Consider the following 24,654-nt stretch of genomic DNA (forward strand, 5'->3'; position numbering starts at 1 on the left):
TTGCTACTACTCGCACTCACTTGTTGGTCAGGAGAAAAAGAGAGCCTTATCTGTTTTTATTATTAATGGGTAATCTAAGAAAATACTCATAATGAAGATTAATGTCGATGTAGTCTTAGTTAAAGACATGAAGAGGCAACGATTATCAACGCTAATTCCACTTCTTTTGCTAAGTCAACTTTTCATAAGGTAAGCTCAGCTTTCATATTTTTGTAACTTCTGAACTCACACATATAATATATTTCATATGTTTATCAAAATAAAGATTAAAATGTTTGAATATTATAATTTATAATTGTGATTCAATGATCAATGTCTCATTTAGACAAATATTTACCTCTTGACTCGTCTTATTAATTTGATGAATCCTGACTCGACTTGGTAGAATGATCAAAAATCGAATAGTAACTTGACACCACTGAACTAGACATGAGCTCTTCGATTTGAGAAAACTTACGAAAAAATAAAATAAAATCACGAAGTATATAGTTCCAAAACTAATAGAATTATTGTTGTAACCCATATTTTAGAGAAGTTAATAGTGAATAACTTCCAAAGTACATATTTCTTTAGCTAGAATATTAAATCAGTTTTTCAAATTATATAAACTAATCTATGTCAGAGATGTTATTGCCTGTTTTATTCTACATTGTCATCTAGATATCAATTATAGTATTGTCTGAAGCACACGTTACTTCAAAATATTTCTCATAATACTTCGACTACGAGATTTTTAATGAATAAAGCTATGAATTAAATATAAATTATGGATTTTTATTAATTCAGATATTATAAATCAACTCCCACTAAGCAAATTGCCTTTATTGACTTGGACATGAGTTTTGAAGACATGAAACTTAAAATTTAGTAACTTTGTCCATCTCTGGCAGTTAGAAATACATCATTTGAAAAATAACTTAGATATTAAAATGTCATTGAAACTTGAGGCTTGATTCGGACTTAATACTTCCAAATTAGTACATTTGTCACACCTTTGTTATATCATAACTTGATCAAAAGGAATGTCTTTAACACTACTTCTCTTCCAAAAAAAAATTTTAGAACTCGCTTTGAGAATTTAATAAAAAATTCCTAAAATTTTACTTTATCTTTATATTTCAGATTTATCCTACCTTTTGTTTTTTTGTAGTTTTATAACAAATGTTTTTTTAGGCTAATACCTTTAATTTTGAAAAAATTAAGCTTTAAGTTTTTTATTTTATGTAAAATCTTTTAATAATTACATAAGGTGAATCATTTTGGAGAGAAATGTATTTCATTTGCTTTTAAAATCAAAGGGATTTTTTCCATGTACAGAAAAAAATTCTAAACACTAATTCTTTACCATAGAAGTTGAATCATTATTTATTGAGATGAGGGAAAAAACAACCCCCCCAAAAAAGAAAGATCTATTTTTTTTGGAATTGAAAACTGAACTCAACTGTACTGGAACGCACTCTTTAGTTCCAATTTAGAACAAATAATCTAAGAAAGTATCATTATAACTTTTACAAAAGGGAAAGATAATTCCTTATACAAGGAAGACAGCTTTATTCAGCATTTTCTACAAAATTTTAGAAACTTAGTATAAAAACAAAATAGTTTCTAAAAGCAAATATGTTTTTCTAATTGTTCTTTTTTTTGGGTTTTTTGTTTTTTTTTATAATTGGTGGGTTTTTAAATAGAGCAGTTATTCTCCTTGAATGTATGCTAAAACTGAGGTGTACGGCAGATTTCAACTAGTCTTTTTCTCTTACCTTGCAGCCTATCAACGTAAATAAAGATTATTTGGAAAGTATAAATCTGAAGAAAAAAAAGTTAATTTACTTTTTAATATTGACCAGTTTACATGCCATCAGTGTATGACTTGCCCTTTGACCCAAAAAGGATTGAAAATCTATAATTATTCTACTGCGAAGAAGCGGTGACACACGATTTATTTTGACCTCCATTTCAGTTGTCCTCGATATAATATATAATTTTTTTTTTTTACAAGAATCGTTTGTTTTAATTGTTTTGCTAGTTATATTATCGGAAAAAATTGGTTAATTATTTTGTATATCAATTAAAATCAAAAATTTCATTCCCGATTTGCTAGGACACGCTCTACAAAGTACATACGATATACAAAAATTTTGGGATTTACAAATAAACATTTCAATGTAAAAGACTTTATACTTTCGTTTTGGAGACAATTCTATGAAAACTAAGTTTTGTTTTTTTTAGTTTAAAAAAAAAAGAAGTTATTTTCTCCGACAACAAAGTTGGAAGGATATTATGCAATTGCCTCCATTTGTTTGTTATCAAGATTATAGAACAGGTTATATACCGATATTGGTACAACTTTTTCGGAAGAAAACAGAAAGAGACCATTAAATTTTGATAGCTCATGATAACACAAAACGTTCAAAACGCAAAATCGATCATTTCTTTTGAACAAATTAAAATACACAACTCAAACGAATGTTAATTTTGGGGGAAATGATTTCAAATCGAGGCGCTCTAGTTTTTGTTGTTGTTGAATTTAAATTGCATATTGCTCTTAAAATATATGCTAATTTAGATAAATTACTGTTCCATTCCAATTCCATAATAAGTAATTCCCCGGAAGATGATTATTCACATTTTTCTGATAGCGCTGCATTTTTTCAATTTTCAATATTTACATTAAACTGACCAAAAATTAATCATATATATTAATTACTATAAAAAAATTTACCCTTCAAAATTATAACAATGATAATATATTACTGCAAGCATATTAACTACTTTCTGCATTATAGTAATTAAAAAATTTATCATTCTTTAATAAAAATTCAAATATATTGGGTATTTTGCAAGGTCAAAGAAAGTGCCTGAAACATGATCTTATATTTTTTCACTCAACTATTGTTATTCAAATAATTATTTTTTATTCTTAAATTTAAAATAAAAGTAAACATTTTTACAAATTTTACAAAAGACGTGACACAGTCTCACCAGCTTCCAAAGGTTATATTTATGTGCGGAATATGTTGATCTAACAATTTTTGAGTTTTTTGTACTTTTATCAAACTTTTTCAAACAAACTTCATCTCACTTAAAAGCTCATACATATATAGGGGTTTTCAATAGGGACGCTTACATTTTACGTTGATAGGTTTCAAAAACGACACAATATTTGTTATTGTTTTTTTGACAGCTGTGCTCAGAAATAATTGTAGTTTTATCATGTAGGAGTACATACTCAAGCAACGCTTGCAAGTTATTAAAATTTATTACAAAATGTTGAGTCTTTGATCCAAACTTTAAGAGCGTTAACGCCAATTTATGGTCAATGTAATCCACCTGCAATATCAACAATTCAACGTTTGGTAAAAAAAAATTGAGTCCACATACACGCTACATAATGTTCCTCTGCAGTGAGACGAAGAAATGCACGAAGTGTAAAAAATATTGCTGCCGCAAGTGCATCAATTCAAGATGACCCAAATTTGTCTCTTACACGCCGTTCTCAATCGTTGGGCATCTCTGTGACATCGTTGTGGCGAATTTTGCGAAAAGATCTTAACCTACACCCGTATAAGATCAAGTTGACACAAGAACGGAAGCCGCTTGACCACTTCAAACGTCGGGAATTCGTAAAATGGGCTGAAGGAAAATTCCAAAAATGATCCTGATTTTCAACGTAAAATCATCTTCAGCGATGACGCACATTTTTGCCTCAATGGCTTTGACAAAAAGCAAAATATGCGCTATTGGGCCGGAAAAAACCCACACATGATTCATGAGGCGCCATTACATCCCCAAAGAATACTGCTTGGTGTGGATTGTATGCTGGCACTGTCATTGGGCCATACCTTTTCGTCGACGATGACAATCGCCAAGTTACTGTGAATGGAAATCGTTACCGCGGCATGATGACCGATTTTTTTTGGCCTGATTAGGAAGATATGGACTTGGACGATATGTGGTTTCATCAACACACTTCACACACAGCAAATGTTACAATAGATTTATTGAAGAGTAAGTTTGGTGAGCTTCTTATCTCCAGAAATGGACCAGTCAATTGGCCGCCTCGCTCATGCGATTTAACGCCTCTAGACTATTTTCTTTGAGGTCACGTGAAAGTCCTGGTCTACACCAATAATATTTCGACGTTAGAAGAGCTCAGAACAAATATTCAACGTGAAATTGCTGCAGTTTCAGCCAATTTATGCGGAAAAGTAGTCGAAAATTGGGTTCAACGATTGGACTTCGTAAAACGTGCACGTGGTGGTCATTCAAACGATATCGAATTTCATTCGTAAATTAACTTGAATGTATTTTAACGGCAAATAAAGAAATCTTCGATATCTCAAACCATTTTTGTTTTATTTAAAAAAAAAAATGTGAGCGCTGTTAATGAAAAACCCCTTTATATATATATAGAAAATGGAAACTTTTTTTTTATCCGATTCGAATCAAATTTGTTAAATCAAATAAACTACTATTGAGAAACTCAATAAATAAACTACAGATCGGTAACTCAATCCAGCTCCCGTAGCTTCTGACGTGTCATTCTAGATGTTTGCTGCCTGGTGTTGTCTTGATAAAACATGATTCCTCTCCTATTCACAAATGCTGGACGCTTCTGTTATGGCTTTAGGCTGCTCCTCTACAGCTTATTTAATGGGATTGGCAATATTATTCATTGCCAATCCCACCAAATACTCAGCAACACCTTCCTGGTAGTAGATCCTGGCTTGGTCACGGTCTTGAACGTTTCGTTGGCTTTTTACCACAATCTCTGTCGCCTGACATTAACGTAAGCTATCCATTTTTCATCACCAGTACCAATCTGCTCCAGAAATGACATTATTTTCCAATTCAAGAAGTAAAAATCTAAAATATGGCGAATTTCTTCCTTTGAGACCTCCATACTAGACCCACGATAATTAACAAGAGAACAGGCCAAGTGCAATACAGTCCGAAAAGTGTTTGTAGTATATACTCATACATTAACAACGCTTTATTATGACCAATAATGAACAAGATATATTAAGTTAAAAAAAAGGGCGTAAAAAGGAAATAAAAATTACTTTATCCTAACATCATATTAGACAATCTAAAGTCGAGTTACCACATCTATCTAAGTGTATGCATGGATTATACCAAAATGACCAAAGTGGGGAATTTTGTATCGCCGGATATTTTTTATTTTTGCATTTTATTCCTATAAATAAGAAAACAAACATCAAACGTCCAAAAAAATGGTCTTTCATGGACTCGTTTTGATTTCAAAATCTGTAAAATGTCCAGAAAAAGGAAATTTTGATGTTGTTTCTTTAAAATTATCAATTTGAATCTAGTTACAGGATTTTTATTTTTATTGAGTATTATAGATGAAATATATATTTTTCAACAACATTGGAAAAATCATTTCTTTAACTTGCCTCAAAGGATGAGTATTTTAGTTCCAAGCATGCTCCCAATAAATAAATATTCTCTTTCGGTATCGGGTATAACGCATATTTATGGAGATATTACTCCTTATTTCTACAACTCAAATCTCGTTTTTTGATACCAAGTGTCTCATATATTATTACTAACTATACTTTCGTTGTTCATTTATGCCAAATAAGATACCCTACTGTACCAATTTATAATTTTGTACTACAATAACTGACAATTAAACTTTTAAAAATACGATAATTTATTTATTATTACTTAATTCCTAGTGTAGTGTGTTTTATTTAAGCATATTTTTATATTCTATAAATTTGATACTTTTCATTCATTATGAATATTTAATTTTTTTTTTTTTTTTCGAGAAAACTTATCTTTAAGGAATAACTACCGCGATAACAGGCTCAGTGGCGTTGTTCAAATCCTTGATATTAATAATTGAATTATCATCCCGATTGAGGTTCCGTGAACAGTATGGCTGTACTTCAATCTCTTATATATCTTATATTTGATATCCCGAATAGTCTATCTTCTTGCTTAGAGCTTGATAGTAAATAAAGTAAAACATGCTCAGTGTGCAACTAAAAGAAAAACTTTTGTTCCATAGATTTGTTTGAATAGTGTGTGAACTTCATACCAATAAATTACCGCTATGTCATATAATAACTGAGCTAAAAAATGAGAAAACTCGTTTTCAGCTGTCCTAGATTATATTAATAATATATATCAACTTTATAGTGTTTTTATTTATTATAAATAGGGAAACTTGGGAAAATTAATTGTGTTAATGTTGAAAACTTCGAATTTAATTATAAATTCAGAATAATAAGGACAAGTTTCCCACTGCGTAAAATGTCTGAAAGTGTTTTTGATGATTTGTTTAATGATTAATTTTACGCTCATTGCATTACTAAAATGATTATGATGGAATTGTTGATGAATAACTTCTTAAAATGAAAATCGCTATAGCTTCACATTGATATGGCTCATATCAGCAAGTCGTTTCGTATATATCAAAGAATGGGTTGGCTGGAGATAAAACAAAAAAGATGCGTATTATTGTCTAGTTTAATGTGAGTTTCTATCTCCATATATGTGGTTCTAATTCAAAGTAGATGGATGCACTTTCAAATAAAATAAAAAGTATCTCCATGAAATTTGTGGAAAAAGGCGTGTGGCATTTTCAATCTGAACATGTTCTACAATCATTACTATCAATCTGTAAGCAAGAGGATAGACAATTCAGGATATCAAAAATAAGATATGTTGTCATTCCTCATAGTTAACTGGTTAGTTTTGTCTCTTCACAGCTTCGACTTCTCAAAATACCATGGCATACATAACTTGCAGTAAAAGAAGTAACCAACTCTTCAGCTCAAATTTGTGGAGAATAGAAACATATCAGAGCAATAGTAAAATTGTGTTTAAATTTTCTTATCAATGGAACAAAAAAATAATTAGATCCATTATTATTGCTTCTTGTAGCTCAAAATTATAAATCTGTAAAATAGGATGTCTTATTTGGCATAAATGAACAATGAAAGTATATTTAGTAATAATATATTAGACACTTGCTATAAGAAAACGAGATTTGAGTAGTAAAAATAAAGAGAAATGTCTACACCAATGAGCGTTATACGCTGTCCAAATAGAATATTATTTATTAGTAGCATGCTTGGAACTAAAATACTCACCCTTTGAGGCAAGTTCGAGAATGATTGTTCTAATATTGTTGCAAAATATATATTTATTCTATAATACTCAAAAAAATAAAAATCCTGTAACTGTATTCAAATCGATAATTTCAAAGAAACAACATCAAAATTTCCTTTTTCTCGACATTTTACAGATTTTCAAATCAAAACGCGTCCATGAAGGACCTTTTTTTTGACGTTTGATGTTTTTTTCTTGCTTAGAGGAATAAAATGCAAAAATAAAAAATATTCGGCGATACCAAATTTCCCACTTTCGTCAGTACACCCTAATATATATATAGGTATATATTTATATAAATAATATCGGGAGAAGAGTTGCTCTCATAAAAATATCATATATATATATATATTTGGACATGTCCTTACACGATAGATGTGGTGACACACCTTAATTGATGTTAAAAAGAATTTATTATTGAAGCTACAAAAACAACTAAACCAGTAAAATTATTGACATATAATTGATTTATTCTTACAGACAAAGTTGTAATTTTATGAAATTATAAAAAATGGAAATATCGAACTTTTCCCCTCCCCTCCTAATTTTTTACAGAAGGGAAAACATTAAAAATTGAGGTCCATTATTAAATATCAAATAAATATAAAAGTCAAATATTAATATATTAGGGCGCCCTTAATATATAATATAGACTAAACTATGTAGCGTAATTTTTCTAATCTTGTACATACAAATAAATGGTAATTAATTAATTAAACCACAAAATATTAAGATGCAGTTGATAAATTAATTTATGTATCGTTTATATTAAAACCATTATTATAGTATTTAAAAGGGACATAAAAGTTACATGTTAATAAACATTCCCTTTTTTTTAGATACATAAAAATAAAAATATTGGTGTTATTACCTATATGTCATACCTGAAGTCTTGTGTTTAATGTTAATACTTGATAACAGAGAAATTCAAACTTTTAGTTTAGTTTAACTCATTTTAAAATGGGAAAAAATGTATATACGTTATATAAAATTTTAAAAAATATTGTACCTTTAGATGAGGTTTAGCAACGAGCTAATCAAATATGATAATAATAAAAATAACGAGCTGTTATTGTGATTTCCTTATTCTGGAGGAGAGAACATCTAAATATTGAGTAGCTATGTGTGAGTGTACTCATGAAAAAAGGAGAGAAACATCCAGGATTTGTTAGGGAGTTATCTTCTCTCTTATTAATGCATAATCTGTATGTTCATTGACGCTTAATACCTCTAAGCAATGCCGGGTACTACCCGTAATCTTGGGTTAATAAGTCCATATAAAAAATGGTGAACGATCCAACAATGTACTGACCATTGTTTGTGACTTCTATTATTTCCCCACATTTTACTTTGTCAACTCATACCCACATATTCTGAAACTAACACTACCTCAAAAACATTTATCCGATAATCAATCAGCTTTTTTTTAAATGGACACGTGGACAATTGGAAATTTACCAATAAAGAGTAAGTTTATTATCAGTTTTGGAGTACAGAGGATTCTCTGACATGAATATTTCTCTTAACTCAAGCCATTACTTCTTATAAAAATAAAATGATGCATTAAAAAATAAACATCAAAAAATAAATTCCATTTTTTTTAAAACTCAGAATGAGGGACACCAATAATTAATCATTCTCTAGATATTTGACTGATTATTCCCCTACCCAAATTATGAAATAGGAATTCAACGCTTTTACTTACATAATGCATTTATTTTCATTTACGGAAATTAAAACTCTAACCTTGACTGTTAGAGAAAAAAAAATTTGATTCCTTAGAAGTGGCATAACGGAAATAATGTCTAGCGAACCGTAAGTAAATCAAGATAACTTAAACTTATATTGTTGTTTGATAAAATAAGTAGCACAAGATACATATCATTTGAGCTTAAATTAGACTCATTTTGTCCGTAGATTGGAATAGAATAACAAAAAAAACCTGTTTGCAAATAAAAATATGTAAATTAGATACCGGTTGGTCCATTGAAATCTGGACACTGAATAATTCAATAATTAATTAAGGTTGAGTGATTGAAATTAATTCATATTTCGATATATTAAAGCACGAACAAACCAAAAGTCCAAACTTAGACTTGGAGGAGTTAAAAAAACAGCCCAGGTCAATCCCCTTAAGTTCATGAGGGCCCATGCAAAAGATCTTGGGGTTTCACAGTAGAAAGTACAGAGGGCTATCAAAAATGTGGGTGTAAAGAGCCCTGTGATGGTGGATAGGCCACTTTTGACACCAGTAAAGAAAGAAACCTATCTTTTCCGTTACTACACTCTTTTGAATGAGTCTTTTGATTTCTTTTGAATTCTTTTTGACAGTTTTGGCCCCCCTATAACCCTGATGTTATCCCCTCGACATGCACCCAAAATGTGTGAAAAATGAAGGCCTGTAGTGTTCGTTATCCAAACACTGAGGCCTTCAAATCCACTGTCAGCCAGCCCTGGGACGCCATGATAGATGACTACATCTGCAGCGGGTACCAGGCCTTCTGCCACCACCTGGAAGCCATCATTGCCGCTAAGGGCGGCTAAATTAATGATAAAGAGAGCTCAGACGCACATATATTTATAATATTAATTTTGTTGAAATCCTATTCTTAATTAATAAATTACATCCTGTTAAATTTTAAAAATCAAAGCGTTCAGATTTTAATGTACTACTCGGTATTTGAATATGGAAATGAAAAATTAAGGCAAAACATTTTGTTGAACAAAATCTGCAAATTCAGAAGGTTATTTAAAATGTATATATTTTAAAAAATTTCATCTCTCTACAACAACCCATTTTTTTTTTTTTTTTTTTGGAGAAAAACTATGAAGAAAGAAATGCAATTGATTTACTGAATTGATAAAATATATTTTCATTTATTAGATTTACATGTTTAGAAAAAAACTCATATTCTTTCACATTTTAATGCCATGAAAATACTCAAGTTCAATTTCGATCACAGGAATTATTTGTGCCAGGATCAGAGCCATAATTACCCATAGATAATTTTATTCAGCAGAAATACCTATTTGTCGGTTTTATAGTAACTGAGTCGTCTATTGAGTAACATTCTCCCTTAGTTCAAAAATATTATAGATCATACTTGAAATTTTATGATACATGTAACGATAATATTACGAACCCATCATTGAAATATTTTTTTTTTTTGACTTTTTATTAGTAATTAAAATAAGTAAACTCAACATGTTAATATTATAATCTTTATTGTTGTGTCTTTTCTTCGAAAAGATAAAGAAAAGGACACACAATCAATTGGTAGCTTCTAGTTAGACAATTCTTTCAAATGTGGGACTATGCTAAGTATGAAAGTAAAAAAATTTACCGCATTACAATAGATAATTTTATTATAATGTGAGGAATATGAGTTTGTACAAAAATTGAAAAAAGACAAAAGTTAAAATAAAAGATGTACCGATACCAAAATTTCAGCTAATTCCGATTCCTATACAATCTTCATGGAAAATTCCAATATCGATTTATTATTATGAAAATTGAAATTACATAAACAAAGAAAAAGGATTTACTTTTTATGTTGTTTAAGCTTCTATTAATTTGGGCCGGGAAAGAAAATACATAATTATGATTATAACTAGTTGTAAACAATTTTAAATCAAAAATTAAATTCTTCTCGGTGCTCAGGAGTCAATTTATTTTTGGCTGTCTCATATCTTGCCCGCCCTACTGAATATTCTTCAATTTTAATGGATAAAGTTGGGCATGATAAGTATTTACATCCAAATTCCTAGCAAATCTTTGTTTTTGTTAAATATATGTTATATAAGTCAAAATTATATACTCAAGATCTATTAAATTATGAATACTAATCTGTATCAATTTGACTGAATTTGGATTGTATGCAAGAATTTGTGATTTTAAATATCATCCCATCTTCTAAAAAAAGAGAAAATATGTTATTGACGATTGGTTCTTGCTCACTGCTCAGATTGTATAAAATAAAATTATGATGCAAAGCTCTCAAATTTTGAGCTTATGCAAGAATTGGAGGTCTTCTCTCAATTTACAACATAAAAATAAGAAAATCGTTTTCCAAATAGGAAAATTGTGCAATTCTTCACATTCCAAATAGTGTTCAAGATATTTTTATCTTAATTGGAATATTACAATGCATCTTTGAAATGATGTAATCTTTTTGATTAACCGTTATTTATTTTGATCGACGTTTATATGGTTCCTTCGCGCAAGAATATGGCTTCAAATCTAAATTTGATTAAAACATGACTATTTTTTAAAGCTATAAAGGCCAAACCTGGATCGGTTGAAGGATTTAAAGGCAATTTTCTTGTTTATTTCACTTCTTATATGTTAAAATAAAAATTGAAGAAAAAAAATTATCTTTGCCCCTACAGGTAGAAGCTCCGAATCTTAAACCTAAGTAAGTCCATTTATTGGTTGACCATTTGAAATAATAAAATTAAAAAGTTAATAAAATATTAACTTTTTATTTTGGTTAATAATGTTTATAAATAAGTATGTATTAGTATAAGTGGAATCGGCAGTATTGCACCCATTCCGAGCATCAATCAATCCCTAAGTAGAATGTAAATATATAAATTTGTGATATATTGTGGGATAATGTTACTCTGAAACAAATGTTTCACTCCACAATTAATTGGGGTCCTTAATTTAAAAAAAATATATATTTAAACTTAAATTTTTCTCCCATCCTGAATTGGACTAAGTTATCTTTCTAATTAATACTAAAATCCTTGATTGGGGGAGGGGGATGACAGTCCCTCCAATCCATCCCCTTTGGAAACCCTTTATGTTGTATATTTTTGCCAATGTTAATTTTCTACTTCTTTTCCCTTTTCATTACTCTGAACGTTGATTGATTGAACAATTCCCAACAATTTGCTATTGAATAATCAATTTATAGTTAGGAAGAATTTAATCACTAACAACTAGTCTAGGATCAGTCCTAAGACTGATTGTCGAATCAGTCTGTGTTTTTTTTTTACCCTGTCAGTCTTTTTTTTATCAGTCCCATCTTTTTTACCTTTCAACGATCCTGAGGACCGATACTTTGGGGGTTCAGTCCCTTAGTCCTAGCTACAATATAAGATCTAAGAAAATAAGGAATTATAGTGAGAACGTTAGTAGTAACTACGTAAATTTCAGCTGCTGTAGTTTTCATAAAAAGCCGATTCCCATTCCCAGGACTGACAAAATTTATTAGAGTCGGACTGATAGGACTTCAATCTTTTCAGTTATTTTAGACCGATCCAACACTGAAGTATCCTTCTCTACAATGAAATAATATCCGATTACCAACTGATTTTTGGCATTTTTCTGTATTTCTTATGAGAAAAAGGTTGCGAGATACACTAAAGGTAACAACGTAAAGAATTAGAATATAAATTAAGCTAAAGGTTTCGTGGACAAAAAGTTAACAATTATTCCGAGACATATCGTTATATTTTATAGAAATTTACTTTTGTCTTTGTTTATCGGTATATATTGGATATATGACACTGGACAGTTACTTTTTCCATAAATATTACTCCTCATATTTCTTTGAAAATAGTAAAGAGTTAAATTTCATCTTTTTTAATAAACAATGTTATGACATATTTTTTTAAGAACCTTTTAATCTGATAATAAATGTTTATTTAGGCAAAAATAATAATTTTTAATTTCTTTCAGTTTCTAGACAATATTTTAATTAAATAAATATGTATGTTGTGTAAAGTTGCAACTTCTACAGGCAAACTGTATAAGCTTCAATTTCTCCGTCTGAAAATGCATTATTCCATTACAATATAGGTCGTCCTAATTACTGTATATTAATGGATACTATCATTTAATTTTGATCTATTAAAACTACATGGTCGTTATGTACTTTGAGTAAAATAACAGTATATATAAGTTTAAACTTTATAATGTGCACAGTATGGCTTGTTGATCGGGGTTTTTTCTGATCGGCGATCAATTGCGGCATGGCAATATATATCGTTGATTGCAGTATTGCAATCGGTTCTCATCTTTATATCGCTATAACACAATAGAAATAGCAAAACAATTGAAATTCGATCAATTTGTTCAAAATTACATATGTAATAGTGCTGTGAGTCTCGAGACAAGTCTTTCTCTTCAGACTGCTCTTGAGAATGTTTTTTATGGTTTTGGTCTCGTCTTGGTCTTGGTATTGAGTCTAATACAATCAGTGTTGATGTCGAACTAAAAATACTGGTCTCGGTCTTGATTTTCTTCTCAAACTTTATAACCTCGGACTTGACTTGGTCTTGATTCTTATATATGCCGTGGAAACAGATTTCGGCCGATATGTATAAATAGGAATTTTCGGCACTCCAAATACTAAAGATTAATTTCTCAAAAGTCCCCAAAAGATGGAAACGGCATAGGAGGAAGTGGAAAGATACCTGGCTGATGACTCTGAAGGTCTGGAAATGATCTTGGCATACCTGAGGGCAAAAAAGGTATTTTAAAGGTTTCAAAGATACAATGACGTGCTTCCCAGTAGTGTCAGCAGCAAGCGTTTGTTCTCTAATGCCAAACAGATCCTGAGGAGGAATAGACAGAGGCCGAGAGATAACAACTTTGAGAAGCAGCTCCTGTTAATGTCAAATAAAAGCTAGAAGAGAAAAAATTTATTTAGATATATTAATATTCGCCGGCAGACTATATTTCAGTTTCTTTCTACATTTACTTTATTATTCGCCTATATTTTAGATTTTTTCTACACATAAATAATATTTTATAATTATAATAATTTTTTTAAATAAATACATTTGAAAAAGTTGTATAAATCGATAATTTAAATTAAAAAGTTTATACCTTCAGGTATACTTTTTGGTTTAAAGAAATTGTATATATGAATTTGATCATAATTAAATTGATCGGATTGCTGATCGCAGATTGTTATACCGTAGTGAATTTCTGATTGCAATTTTTTCCCTGATCGCTCACAGTTCTGCTTATATTCTAATAATTTCTAATAAACATTCAAGTATTTGGTTGCATTATCTACAGTTTGCTTATAAAAGTTACAACTTAATACATAATACTAATCTTTATCAATTTTACTGAAATTTAATTTAGGCAAGAATTTGTGATTTTAAATATCAGTCTTACTAGTAAAAATAATAAAAGATATGATTTTTGTCGGGATTGATATAAAAGAGCACCTGTTCTAGAATAATTGACGGTTGTTTCTTGCTCAAATTGGGTAAAGTCAAATTATGATGTAGGATTTTCAAATTAGAACTTGTGTGATAATTGGAGATCTTATGTCAATTTACTACATAAAAACACAATAAAGAAGTTTTTCATAGAAGAACATTACGTGAATATCATGCCAAAAAGTCCTTATAATCCTGATATTGGGAACTACTGGTTCCAGGGATCATTCATAATTTATTTGGGTCTTAATTAACATAAGTCTGACCTCTTTAGGGAGTCAGTCTTAGAGAGCCACATCTAATACTTGAAAGAAGTAATTACAGGTCTCACATGTTTTTAATTTATCTTTGCATGAAATTCGTCTTAGAGGCAGGTGTATTCATATAAAAAATACTTATGATTAATGAGTAGTATATCAATTTCATAATGACATCATGAAATTTAGATTAACAAGTGAGCAAATATGAAATATCTTGTGTTACTTAAATCTATGGTAATAAAATATTTATGAACAAATATTATATAGCCATTTAAAAGAAAATTATTGGATATATGTAATCATCGAGCACAGAGGTTGTCAAACCACTGTACAGTCGTGTGTCTCTCATATATAAATTACCACATCATATATATTGTAAGGATAATAAAAGATAATTGTAATCTTTTTGAAGCTCATACGTATGTCCAACTCAATAAAGGGAATTAACAAGTCAAACGCGATATTTATCATTCCAAAACAAAAAGATATCTTATTGCTTTAAATCATGGTTTTATGAGTTAAAAATAATTGGTTTGCAAATGAAAAAGTAGATAAAATACCGAATAGTACATTTATTTATTAAATTGATTGGTTAAGAAACTTTGGAAAATTGCACATAAACTAACAATGGATATGTATCTATCTACATCTAAATGAGTAAATCATAAACTCACAATTTCTCATAAGTTTTAATGCAAGTCTTCCCTGGTTAAGAGTCACTAAATTCAAATAATATGCCAAAACATATAACAAAGAACTGTGACGATACAATTTGTATTTTATTTTTGTTTGAGTAACGTTATATACGAGTATATGTAATAGTTTTTAATTTCCGCATAATTCTTAATTGCATTTATTATTAATATAAAAAGTGGAATATTAAGATTATTTTTATCAAACCAAAAATCATATTCTGTCAATCGCATTACGGCAAAACTTTTGTAATATGTGTGATTCAAATATTTATATAACCTTTATTTAAAAGAACGTATTTAAACCAGGTATTTAAATACAATAATAGAGAAAGGTTCTGTTGATTTAATGTTCCGATACTTTTTATATCAAATTAATATTTATATTCGTTTCTTCTATAATAAAAAATATATTTGTAAGAGATTAAAATATATATATGAAACATTAAGAAGGACGATTTTATGTTAATACCCGTATTATATACTGTAAATTAATATAAATTCTAATATGTTTCTCCAAAAATATACTTCATTCGAATATATTTTTCATATCATGTCTTCCTGGTATTTTGTGTATATATTTGAGATGGATAAATGTATTTTTGAAAATGTCATAAATTATCTACATAATTAATGTACTATAATTCTTTGAACTAAGTTTGGATACTTGTTAAAGATAAAGTATAATTTTAGACAATTCGTCTAGATTACTTTGTCTTTTTATTATTTTGATAAAATTTACAAAGTATTTATTATGCACAGTTGATATTATAATTATTAATCATAAATTCTGTAATTAATTAATATTTATATCAACAGCCCAATCCATGCTGAAGAAAAAGAATCTCTATTCGATAACGAACCCAACTTTGGAGCATCTATAAATACAAAGACCAGAAATAATGTTAATTCAAAATCACGAGGATCTAACAGCCCTAAAAGTATTGAGCTAGAAGAAGATTTGGATATTTTGGATTTTGGTGATGAAAAAGAAGACAAAGTTTCTCCAAGCTCTAGATCATTATTTGCTTCAGGATCAGAGCGTCATGAAGTAGTACAACGACCTTACTCTTCACTTCGAGATATTAATGAAGAGTCCAGAATAGGCCAATATGCTTACAAGAAAAACAGAGATGGCGCTATTGTTGGTCAAAGTACAGATGGGAAAAATACTCAAATCATTATCAATTTGAATCACGAACCAAAATCATTTATTTATGAAAAACTGAAGGACCAAAAAAAGTCGTTATTTAATGAAGAACTTACTGATAGTTACGGACGACCTTTGAGGGAAAATGACTTCTTTAATCCAGAGGGAGATGAAATAGCTGGGCCTCCTTCTCCTCCCCCAGATGCACCATTTAATTTGTATAGTGAATACCAATATTCAGATGAGGAAAAAACAAATTTTGATGAATATTTGGACAGTTATGATGATTTATATTCATATACCTATAGTGGTGATAATAAGTTAAGTGCTGATGATTTTCCACAAAGTTCGTATTTGCCTCCAAGTTCGGATTCTTTTGACATCGAAGATACCCGACTCCCTTCTCAAGATAGAGAAGCCTTTGAAATATATCAATCTACAAATACGAAGACAAAAAAACCTTCCATAGAAAGACCTTCTTCCCCTAAATTTCAGACCCCTTCACAGTCACCTCCAAAAAGAAAGAAATCCTACAAATCCAACAAAAGTAGACCCAAGTCTCCTTCACCTCCAGTCCCTTCTTCAAACAAGTCTGAAGAGCCATTGAAATCTAAGGAAAGTATCGTTTCACCACCCTCACCCCCTTCACCATCATCAAATGAGTCCAATGATGCTGAGTCATCATACTCTGCTGAAAAAGTTAAACCAGCTTTGATTGGACCGCCAGCACCGCCTTCCTCTTCAGAAACCCAGTATTCCAATAGTATATATACATCTAATCAAGATCCCTCCAGAAAAGGAATTTATTTTAGTCCCCAACGTACAAGTCAAGATTTTTCAACCTCCTTTAGCCCAGTCTCTACAATAAGGTCTTTTCCATCGTCAAGTTTCTCCTCCTTTAGGAGTACCTTTCCGTCTTCCTCCTCACAAAATGCACCAACTATCACGAGAACTGTTAATAATCTTCCAAGTACTTTTTCCTCACCATCATCAGTTACATATACGTCTAGAATTTTACCTCAATCCCAATCTAACTCATTCCCATCATTGCCCATTCCACCTCCTCTACCTTCATCGACATTTTTTAGCCAACCTACTCGGAGCTTTGTATCTTCGACATTTAATTCACCAAATTTTGTGGGTCCACCTGCACCACCAGGAGCGATTATATCCCCTCCATCGCCTCCAACAATCATATCTCCACCTTCACCTCCAACAATCATATCTCCTCCTTTACCTCCAACAATCATATCTCCGCCTTCACCTCCAATAATCATATCTCCTCCTAAACCTCCAACGATCATATCACCTCCATCTCCACCTACAGTCATATCTGTGACAACCCAAAATCCCATAATCAAGGAGAGACCTAAAGTACATTATAATAATTATAGAGTTCCAAATGATATTACTCTTCAACTACAAATTGTTCATAGAACAACGCCTCAACCTCGTGTAACCTCAAATGCAAATGTTTCAATTAGTTTGAACCAAACGTCAATTACCCGAAATGAGGCATTGTCTAATAACCGACCAACGTACAAAACTAGAAATGATGATACTCCAGATCAACGTAGGCCTTCAAGTAATAATATAGAATATCACGTCCATGTTAACAGTGTAGAACAACTAGCTGAAATAACCAGACTATTTGGAAGAAACCCACTTTCTTCATCAAGTGATACCTCAAAAAATATTATTAATCTAAATCCACCTTTCATTTCCTCAACATTATCACAACAAAGAACTCCTGGAGCTACGTCATCTTATGAACTACCTCAATCCAACGATCAGTCCATCTTAAGAGATTCTACATATGAAGCTCCAAATCCACGCGATAATTCTAACAGCCCAACATATGAAACACCACAACTGCGTTTTCCTTCAGATACAAGACCCACCTATGAAGCTCCTCTTTCTCAAACACCGCCTAGGCCAACCTATGAAGCTCCTCTTTTGCAAACACCTCCTAGGCCAACTTATGAGGCTCCTCGTTTGCAGTCACCTCTTAGGCCAACCTATAAAGCAACTGGCTCACAATCTCCCCCTCTCAGATCCCCACGACGGCGTAGACCGTCATATTATCCACCAAGGCGTAGCCCAAGACAGCAGAGTCCACAAAGAACATCAAAGAGTAATTATAGTGGAGGAAGGAATGTGCGAACTGCTTTGTCGTCACCCAGAAATACAAATAGAAATCCAAGCAAATTACAGGAGATATTGAAATTCAAATGTGTATTTCTATGTCATTTAAGACAGGTTGAGTATCAGGACGATACAAAATAGTTTTTGAATAGACAACTATAACATATGATCGATCATAAACTACCTATTTATACTTAATTTATTATACTTTTATAAATCGTTATATCAAATCCGATTACTGATTGTTAAAGACTATTTCATATCTATCTTTTTTTATGCTCATTTCCATGATGGATAAATGGATCCCATGATGAAGAAGGAAAAAAGGGAAATAGCCAAGAGAAAGTTACAACAATTACATACAATTAACTGGATTGAATCTTTTATCTGTGTATGTATGTACTTTGTACATATTTGAAAATGGTTAAAATATTAACTTAATTCATGTAATTATTTACGTTATGTATGGATAAGCTGCTCCCATCTATTTAATTATCCTAATGAATATAAGAAATTTCTAAACAAACACACACACACGTACACAAAAAGATTTCTCTTATCAGCTACTTTATTAATAATATATAAAATCTTGACGATTAATTATAAACTTTTGTATATCCAAGAAAGAAGAACCTTGAAATACATCCGGAACAATCAGGAAGTAAATAATAATAGTAATAAAATTACTTCAATTTTTTTGAATTGTTTAATATGAACATTGAACACTTTTGTGTGTAGAAAAGAAAAAAATACAAAATGTACTTCCATTGAATGATTTGTTTTGATGAAGGATGTACAAATTCAAGAATAAAGATGAAAAATCGTTTGATCTTTTTAGATGATGATTTATAATAAAATGCATTCCGACTACGATAGATAAAATAAGTATGTAAATAAATAAAATGCTTGGACTTTGCATAATCTTGAATCAAGTCATGGGAAGCAGAAGTCGCTTTTAACTTTTAGAGACTCCAGTCAAAACGCTTAAGAGGGCCACGGGACCCCTAATGTATTTTTCAACAGAACTACAAATTTATATTATAATAACGTGAATGGGGACGTTCACAGGATTATTTTTTTAGGTGGAAACAGGGCCGTCGGCTGGATTTTATTTTAGGGGTGGGGGGTGCGTTTTCTGTTTTTTTTTTTTTTCAAATCCAATAATTACATTTTTTAGATATAAAATACATAATTTCAAATGATAAAGTTTTTATTTTTTTTTAATTTTAAAAATCCACAGCTATTCACAAAAAAAATTAAATATTGAATGTTTCGGAAAAAAATCCAAAACTCGACACCTGTTAACAAAAATATTTCAAAAATTAAATTTTCTAGTAAAAAGAAAAAAATCCTTAATTTCGGGGGGAAGGCTACAAACTCTGTGGACGCTCCTGGGGAAGGATGGGATCTTTGGCTTTTTCCACAATTTTCACTAAAAAGTTTTCTGTTTTTTATAAATGACAAATTTGACAGAAAAAAAATTAGAGGTCAAATATGTCAGAAGAAACTAAATTTGTAACGAATAATATTTTTTTATTTTATTGTGATAACTTTAAAAAATCAGCAAAAGTGGAAGGCCAATGACCTCCTTGCCCCTTTGGTTCAAGTGCCACTATTCAGGGCTCTCTAGTTTTTTAACTGCCTCTTTTATCATTATTTTATACTTTAATAAAGGTATATAGTATATACCATTATAAATATATAAAGAGACAAACATTACTATTTCTTTGACTCTCTTCAGTCCTGTAACCAGACCTATAGAGTTTTGCAGATAAATTGTGACTGAATTTAATTGTTTCTAAATCAATAAAGGTTGTAAGTAGAAAAAAAGTGTAATGATTCAATTTATTCTTTATTTTATAAACAATATTGTTATTCAATGTGATCTCCATTTTTGGCAACCATTCTGTCGATTCTTGGACTGAAGGCCTTGCACGCCTTGATTATAAATATTAAAATTTTTGAAAAAAAAATCAAAAAACCATAGCTATTTACAATGGCCAAAATCAGTTTGTAGTTAGTCAAATCTTTACGACTATGGAAATAGAACTCCATAATAAATCGTTTTGAATTATTATAAAGAATGTAAAGAGTAAAAAGTAGTTTTTTATTTACGAAGTTGTTATCGACTTAAGCTGACGTCATTTGTTAGGGGATTTATGCTATTTAAAAATCTATATATTTGTTTTTTATTTTATTTCGAAAGAATGAATAGGTATAAGTAAGTCATACAGCGGAGGAACACAATAGTATCTGAGGTTTTGTGATACAAATATTATCGTGATCATTTTTTAATATAACGTGATTGTTATCGGAGAGAATCAAAGATTTTCCTTTATTCTAATATTTCCTGTAACAAGATACATACCTACATATAAATAACATGGAAATAAGTATCTGATAATGCCATAAATAAGTATTAATAGCCCAACTGTGTCCATTGATTTCGTTGTTTCTTTTATGAAGTAAGATAGAGAAAGAGAAGAATTATCTACATTATTTAGTTCTAGGCACACCCTGTACTTGAGTCTTCTATTGTAGTTTTATACCATCTAACAGTAAAATTCATTATAAATATTTTCTTCGTTTGGGAAAGTGGAAGGAATATTATTTATATATTAAGAAGTATGTGTGTTTGTACAGGTGAAAGTTCTTCTTTTTCTTCAAAAAGAAAAAAAGTGTATACCTAAATAATGGAACAATCCCACATACATACCTATACATACATACATAAATATAAAAATTAAACTTCTTTTAATGATTACCAAGCATTGTTTATTTATATATTATATTTCCTGACCAAATAATGTTATAAAAAAATAAAAATAAAACAGAATCCAAAAGGTTCTCTTGTTCAACTATGAAAAATATGGTTTAAACAAAAATATTAGATATAAAGGCGATTTTTTGTAGAGGAACGGGCAAAGTAGAACTATGAAATCATACTCCATAAATCCACATAAAACGATACAGTAAAGGGTCCATAGGGCTATAAGGCATGGTTCTACTTTGCCTGTTGCTCCTCAAAAAAATAGACCTATTTTTTAATAATATTTTTCATATGTGATCAGGAAATATAAAAAGCAACATTTTAGGACTTGCATGAAATATAGTTTGATTATTTACATTATATTAAAATGTCTGAAGGCTTTGATAAATTCTGCATGGATTATTGGGAATAAAGTCCTGAGAGTGCACAATTAAATATTGTATTGTAATTCAGAATATACATTGAGGGTATAACTAGAGATGGGATTGTTGTAAGAGCGCGAGGAGAAGGCCGGAGCGTGAAATATGATTTTACTTAATTAAGACCCTTGTTAATATCAGCTGCAAATGGAAATCATACATAACATTTGTATTTACATTGCTCATATTTCTAAAGTCCATTATTGTAAGGCACATATATAAATAAATGTTCTAAATCAACTAAATAGACGAAACACTCAAAGTAACTTATGACAACTGATTATTTATAGCCTTAAATGTCCCTGTTTTTATTTTGAAATGTATTTTGACTAGGGGTTTTTTAATTGGGTTTTTTTACCCTTATTTTCTATTATTCTTAATAAGTTATTTTTTAATCTATACATAAAGATTAATACTCCATGCAAATATCTCTTGTTGGTTTCATGAAAATCATTAATGGTTTTTCCCAAAATTCTTACATTTTCAAAATGTGTCAATAGTGGTTTGATATAATAAACAATATTAAACATTAAATGTATGTACTATCTTCATGCAATATTGTCATGTCTAAATAAATAATATATATAATATTTATATGTGGAAATGTCTTGACTCAACATATTAATTAATTTTTCCTATTTTTTGCGGTATGTCTTGCAAACATTTCTTTTAAAATGGCAAAAAGAGGTTTAAAAAAAACCTTGAATCACTCTTTGTTTCTATTGTTTAGGAATTTAAGCAATGTAGAAACATACAAACACGCTTGGGAGAAATTATTCTCTTGAGCTCAATGTGCGTAGATTCGTGTCTCGCTTGTTATTAGAGAAAGAAATATAGTATGTGTATATGGACTTCAAATAAGATTCCTAGGTCAGATGGAGTAAATATAATACTATAATGTTTACTTATACTTAATCAGTGCAACTCCATCTGACCAATTAAAGGAGCAATAATATATATTAAATTATAACTTCATCTTTTAACAAAAGAAACATAAATTAATTTTAGATCTTCACAAAATAACACTTGCTTAATTTTTTTTTTTTTTTACTTAAAATATAAAATATATTACTTAAATTTTACAGTATTTATTATTTTCTATCTCATCCCAAAAAAAAACATAAAAGGGAAAAAATGTCAGGTTACAAAAAAAATATATTTTCATAGAGGAGTGGGGTAGAAAGAGAAAGCGAAAGTGGATTATTCACTTTTATTTGGTATGGACGGACAACCTGCACCACTCAAAAGTATCAACACTACAAAGAGGTATAGTAAAAGGAAAAGGGCCTAAGGCCTATTCCTACCTTATCATGACTTATCACAAAATTAGTAAGTACATAGCAATATGAACAAAAACAGCATTTTTTCTGAGGTTTTCACTTATATTTCTATTTTACATTTTTTACTTAAGATGGCGCCTTTTTGCATATATCTATCTGTACAAACTAGTCCATGATTATTTTTTTTTAATTTGTTACAATTACATATATATCTATATTAAAACATGGAAACTTATTCGTCGAACCTTAGATATCTGGAATAAAGAAGGCATTTTTATTTTATGAATATTTTATTGTTTTTACCATTTCTAAAATGTTAACTGACAAATAAATATATTAAAAAAAATGGCCTTCTTTATATTTTTGTTAGCACAAATTTGAATCTGAACAATTATTTATTTTTTTACACAACCTTTAATTTATAAAACTTCAAACAAAAACTCATTGCTTTCATTGAATATCTTTATTTGCAAAGTATTACAAACGAAAAATGTATCTAAAAACAAATTATGCCCTTGGAACTCTAAGATTTTTCATAGCTGCTACCTAAACAGTGTTGTTGTTTTTTTTTTTTTTTTCCAAAGCTATTATCATTATTCTTGAAGAGAGAACATCAAAGTACAAAGTAATTACTAGTGATTATGCACATAAAATACGAAGATTAGCATTGAGGATTTGGAGCAGAGTTATTCGTGTAAGTATTTTTTTAGACTCGGAGTAGAATTGAAGATCGACTTTGTAGTAATAAATGGAGTGGGATTTGTGCTTATTTCCATTGTCTCATAAATTTTAATTTTGAAACAAAAGACTCATTGGGTATCATGGATATCGTTAAATAGGGTTACTTCGAAAAAATACCACCGAAAAGTTTATTTAAACACAAATTATGAACTAAGCACTCATTCTAAGTGTATAAAGCTGAAAAAGAATAAGAATCTATGATTCAATAGACTGCATTTATTTAGTGTTCCATGGTTTATTCAATGTGAGGAATTGTGAAGTGATATATACAGGATGATGACTCAAAAATTACAATCCTCTTCGAGGCTATCTAGCCTCAGTTCTAAACGTCTGACAATTTTGTACTTGGTTTCCTTCGAAAGAGCTGAAAAAAAGCTACAATATCATGTATATCAATCAAAACGGCAGAGGTTGTGCAATATCCTCCGTCCACAATGATAGTAAATATGTAGAGAGCTGAAGAGATCAGTTTTGACTCCAAACTACTAATATAATACGAATTATACTCATAGTTACAGGTTTACGGCTTATGGCATATGTATAAATGTATAGTTTGGTATACAGTTGTATAGGAATGTGAAATGGTGTCTGGGTGAAAGGGATTTTATTTTTTGCTTAATCATTTATATGTAGGGAGACTAGGGGGAAAGTTGACACTGGTTTTGTTTGAGTTTTTATTATCCAAGGCTGTTTTGACTCAGACGTGCCATATTTCATAGCAACATATTTGCTTTATGTGGTTCTATTTAGAGATTATACCAAGTAGCAGTTTTTTTTACAAATTACATTTAAATGCAATCCATCAAATGTTGCAACTGTTACCTTAACCAGAAATAGTTACAGCATCTAAAAGATCAAATTTGACATGCAAATCA

At 30.1% G+C, this 24,654-nt stretch overlaps 1 protein-coding gene across 1 annotated transcript; it reads left to right on the top strand.

The window, feature by feature from the left end:
• Positions 1-19,241, top strand: LOC121121874 (uncharacterized). The gene is made up of 2 exons (XM_040716869.2): positions 1-189; positions 16,094-19,241. Exons 1-2 carry the CDS (start codon positions 92-94, stop codon positions 18,708-18,710), a joined length of 2,715 nt encoding a protein of 904 aa, XP_040572803.1. The 5' UTR covers positions 1-91; the 3' UTR covers positions 18,711-19,241.
• Positions 19,242-24,654: the final 5,413 nt, after the last annotated feature.

The sequence above is a fragment of the Lepeophtheirus salmonis genome, chromosome 7 (genome assembly GCF_016086655.4).
Source record: "Lepeophtheirus salmonis chromosome 7, UVic_Lsal_1.4, whole genome shotgun sequence".
Lineage (NCBI taxonomy): Eukaryota > Metazoa > Arthropoda > Copepoda > Siphonostomatoida > Caligidae > Lepeophtheirus > Lepeophtheirus salmonis.

Bases quoted from the DNA above. Each gene is read 5' to 3' on its own strand.
- LOC121121874 (XM_040716869.2), top strand. From the start codon at position 92: ATGAAGATTAATGTCGATGTAGTCTTAGTTAAAGACATGAAGAGGCAA. The intron at 190-16,093 runs GTAAGCTCAGCT...TTATATCAACAG, and splicing joins CTAAGTCAACTTTTCATAAG to CCCAATCCATGCTGAAGAAA.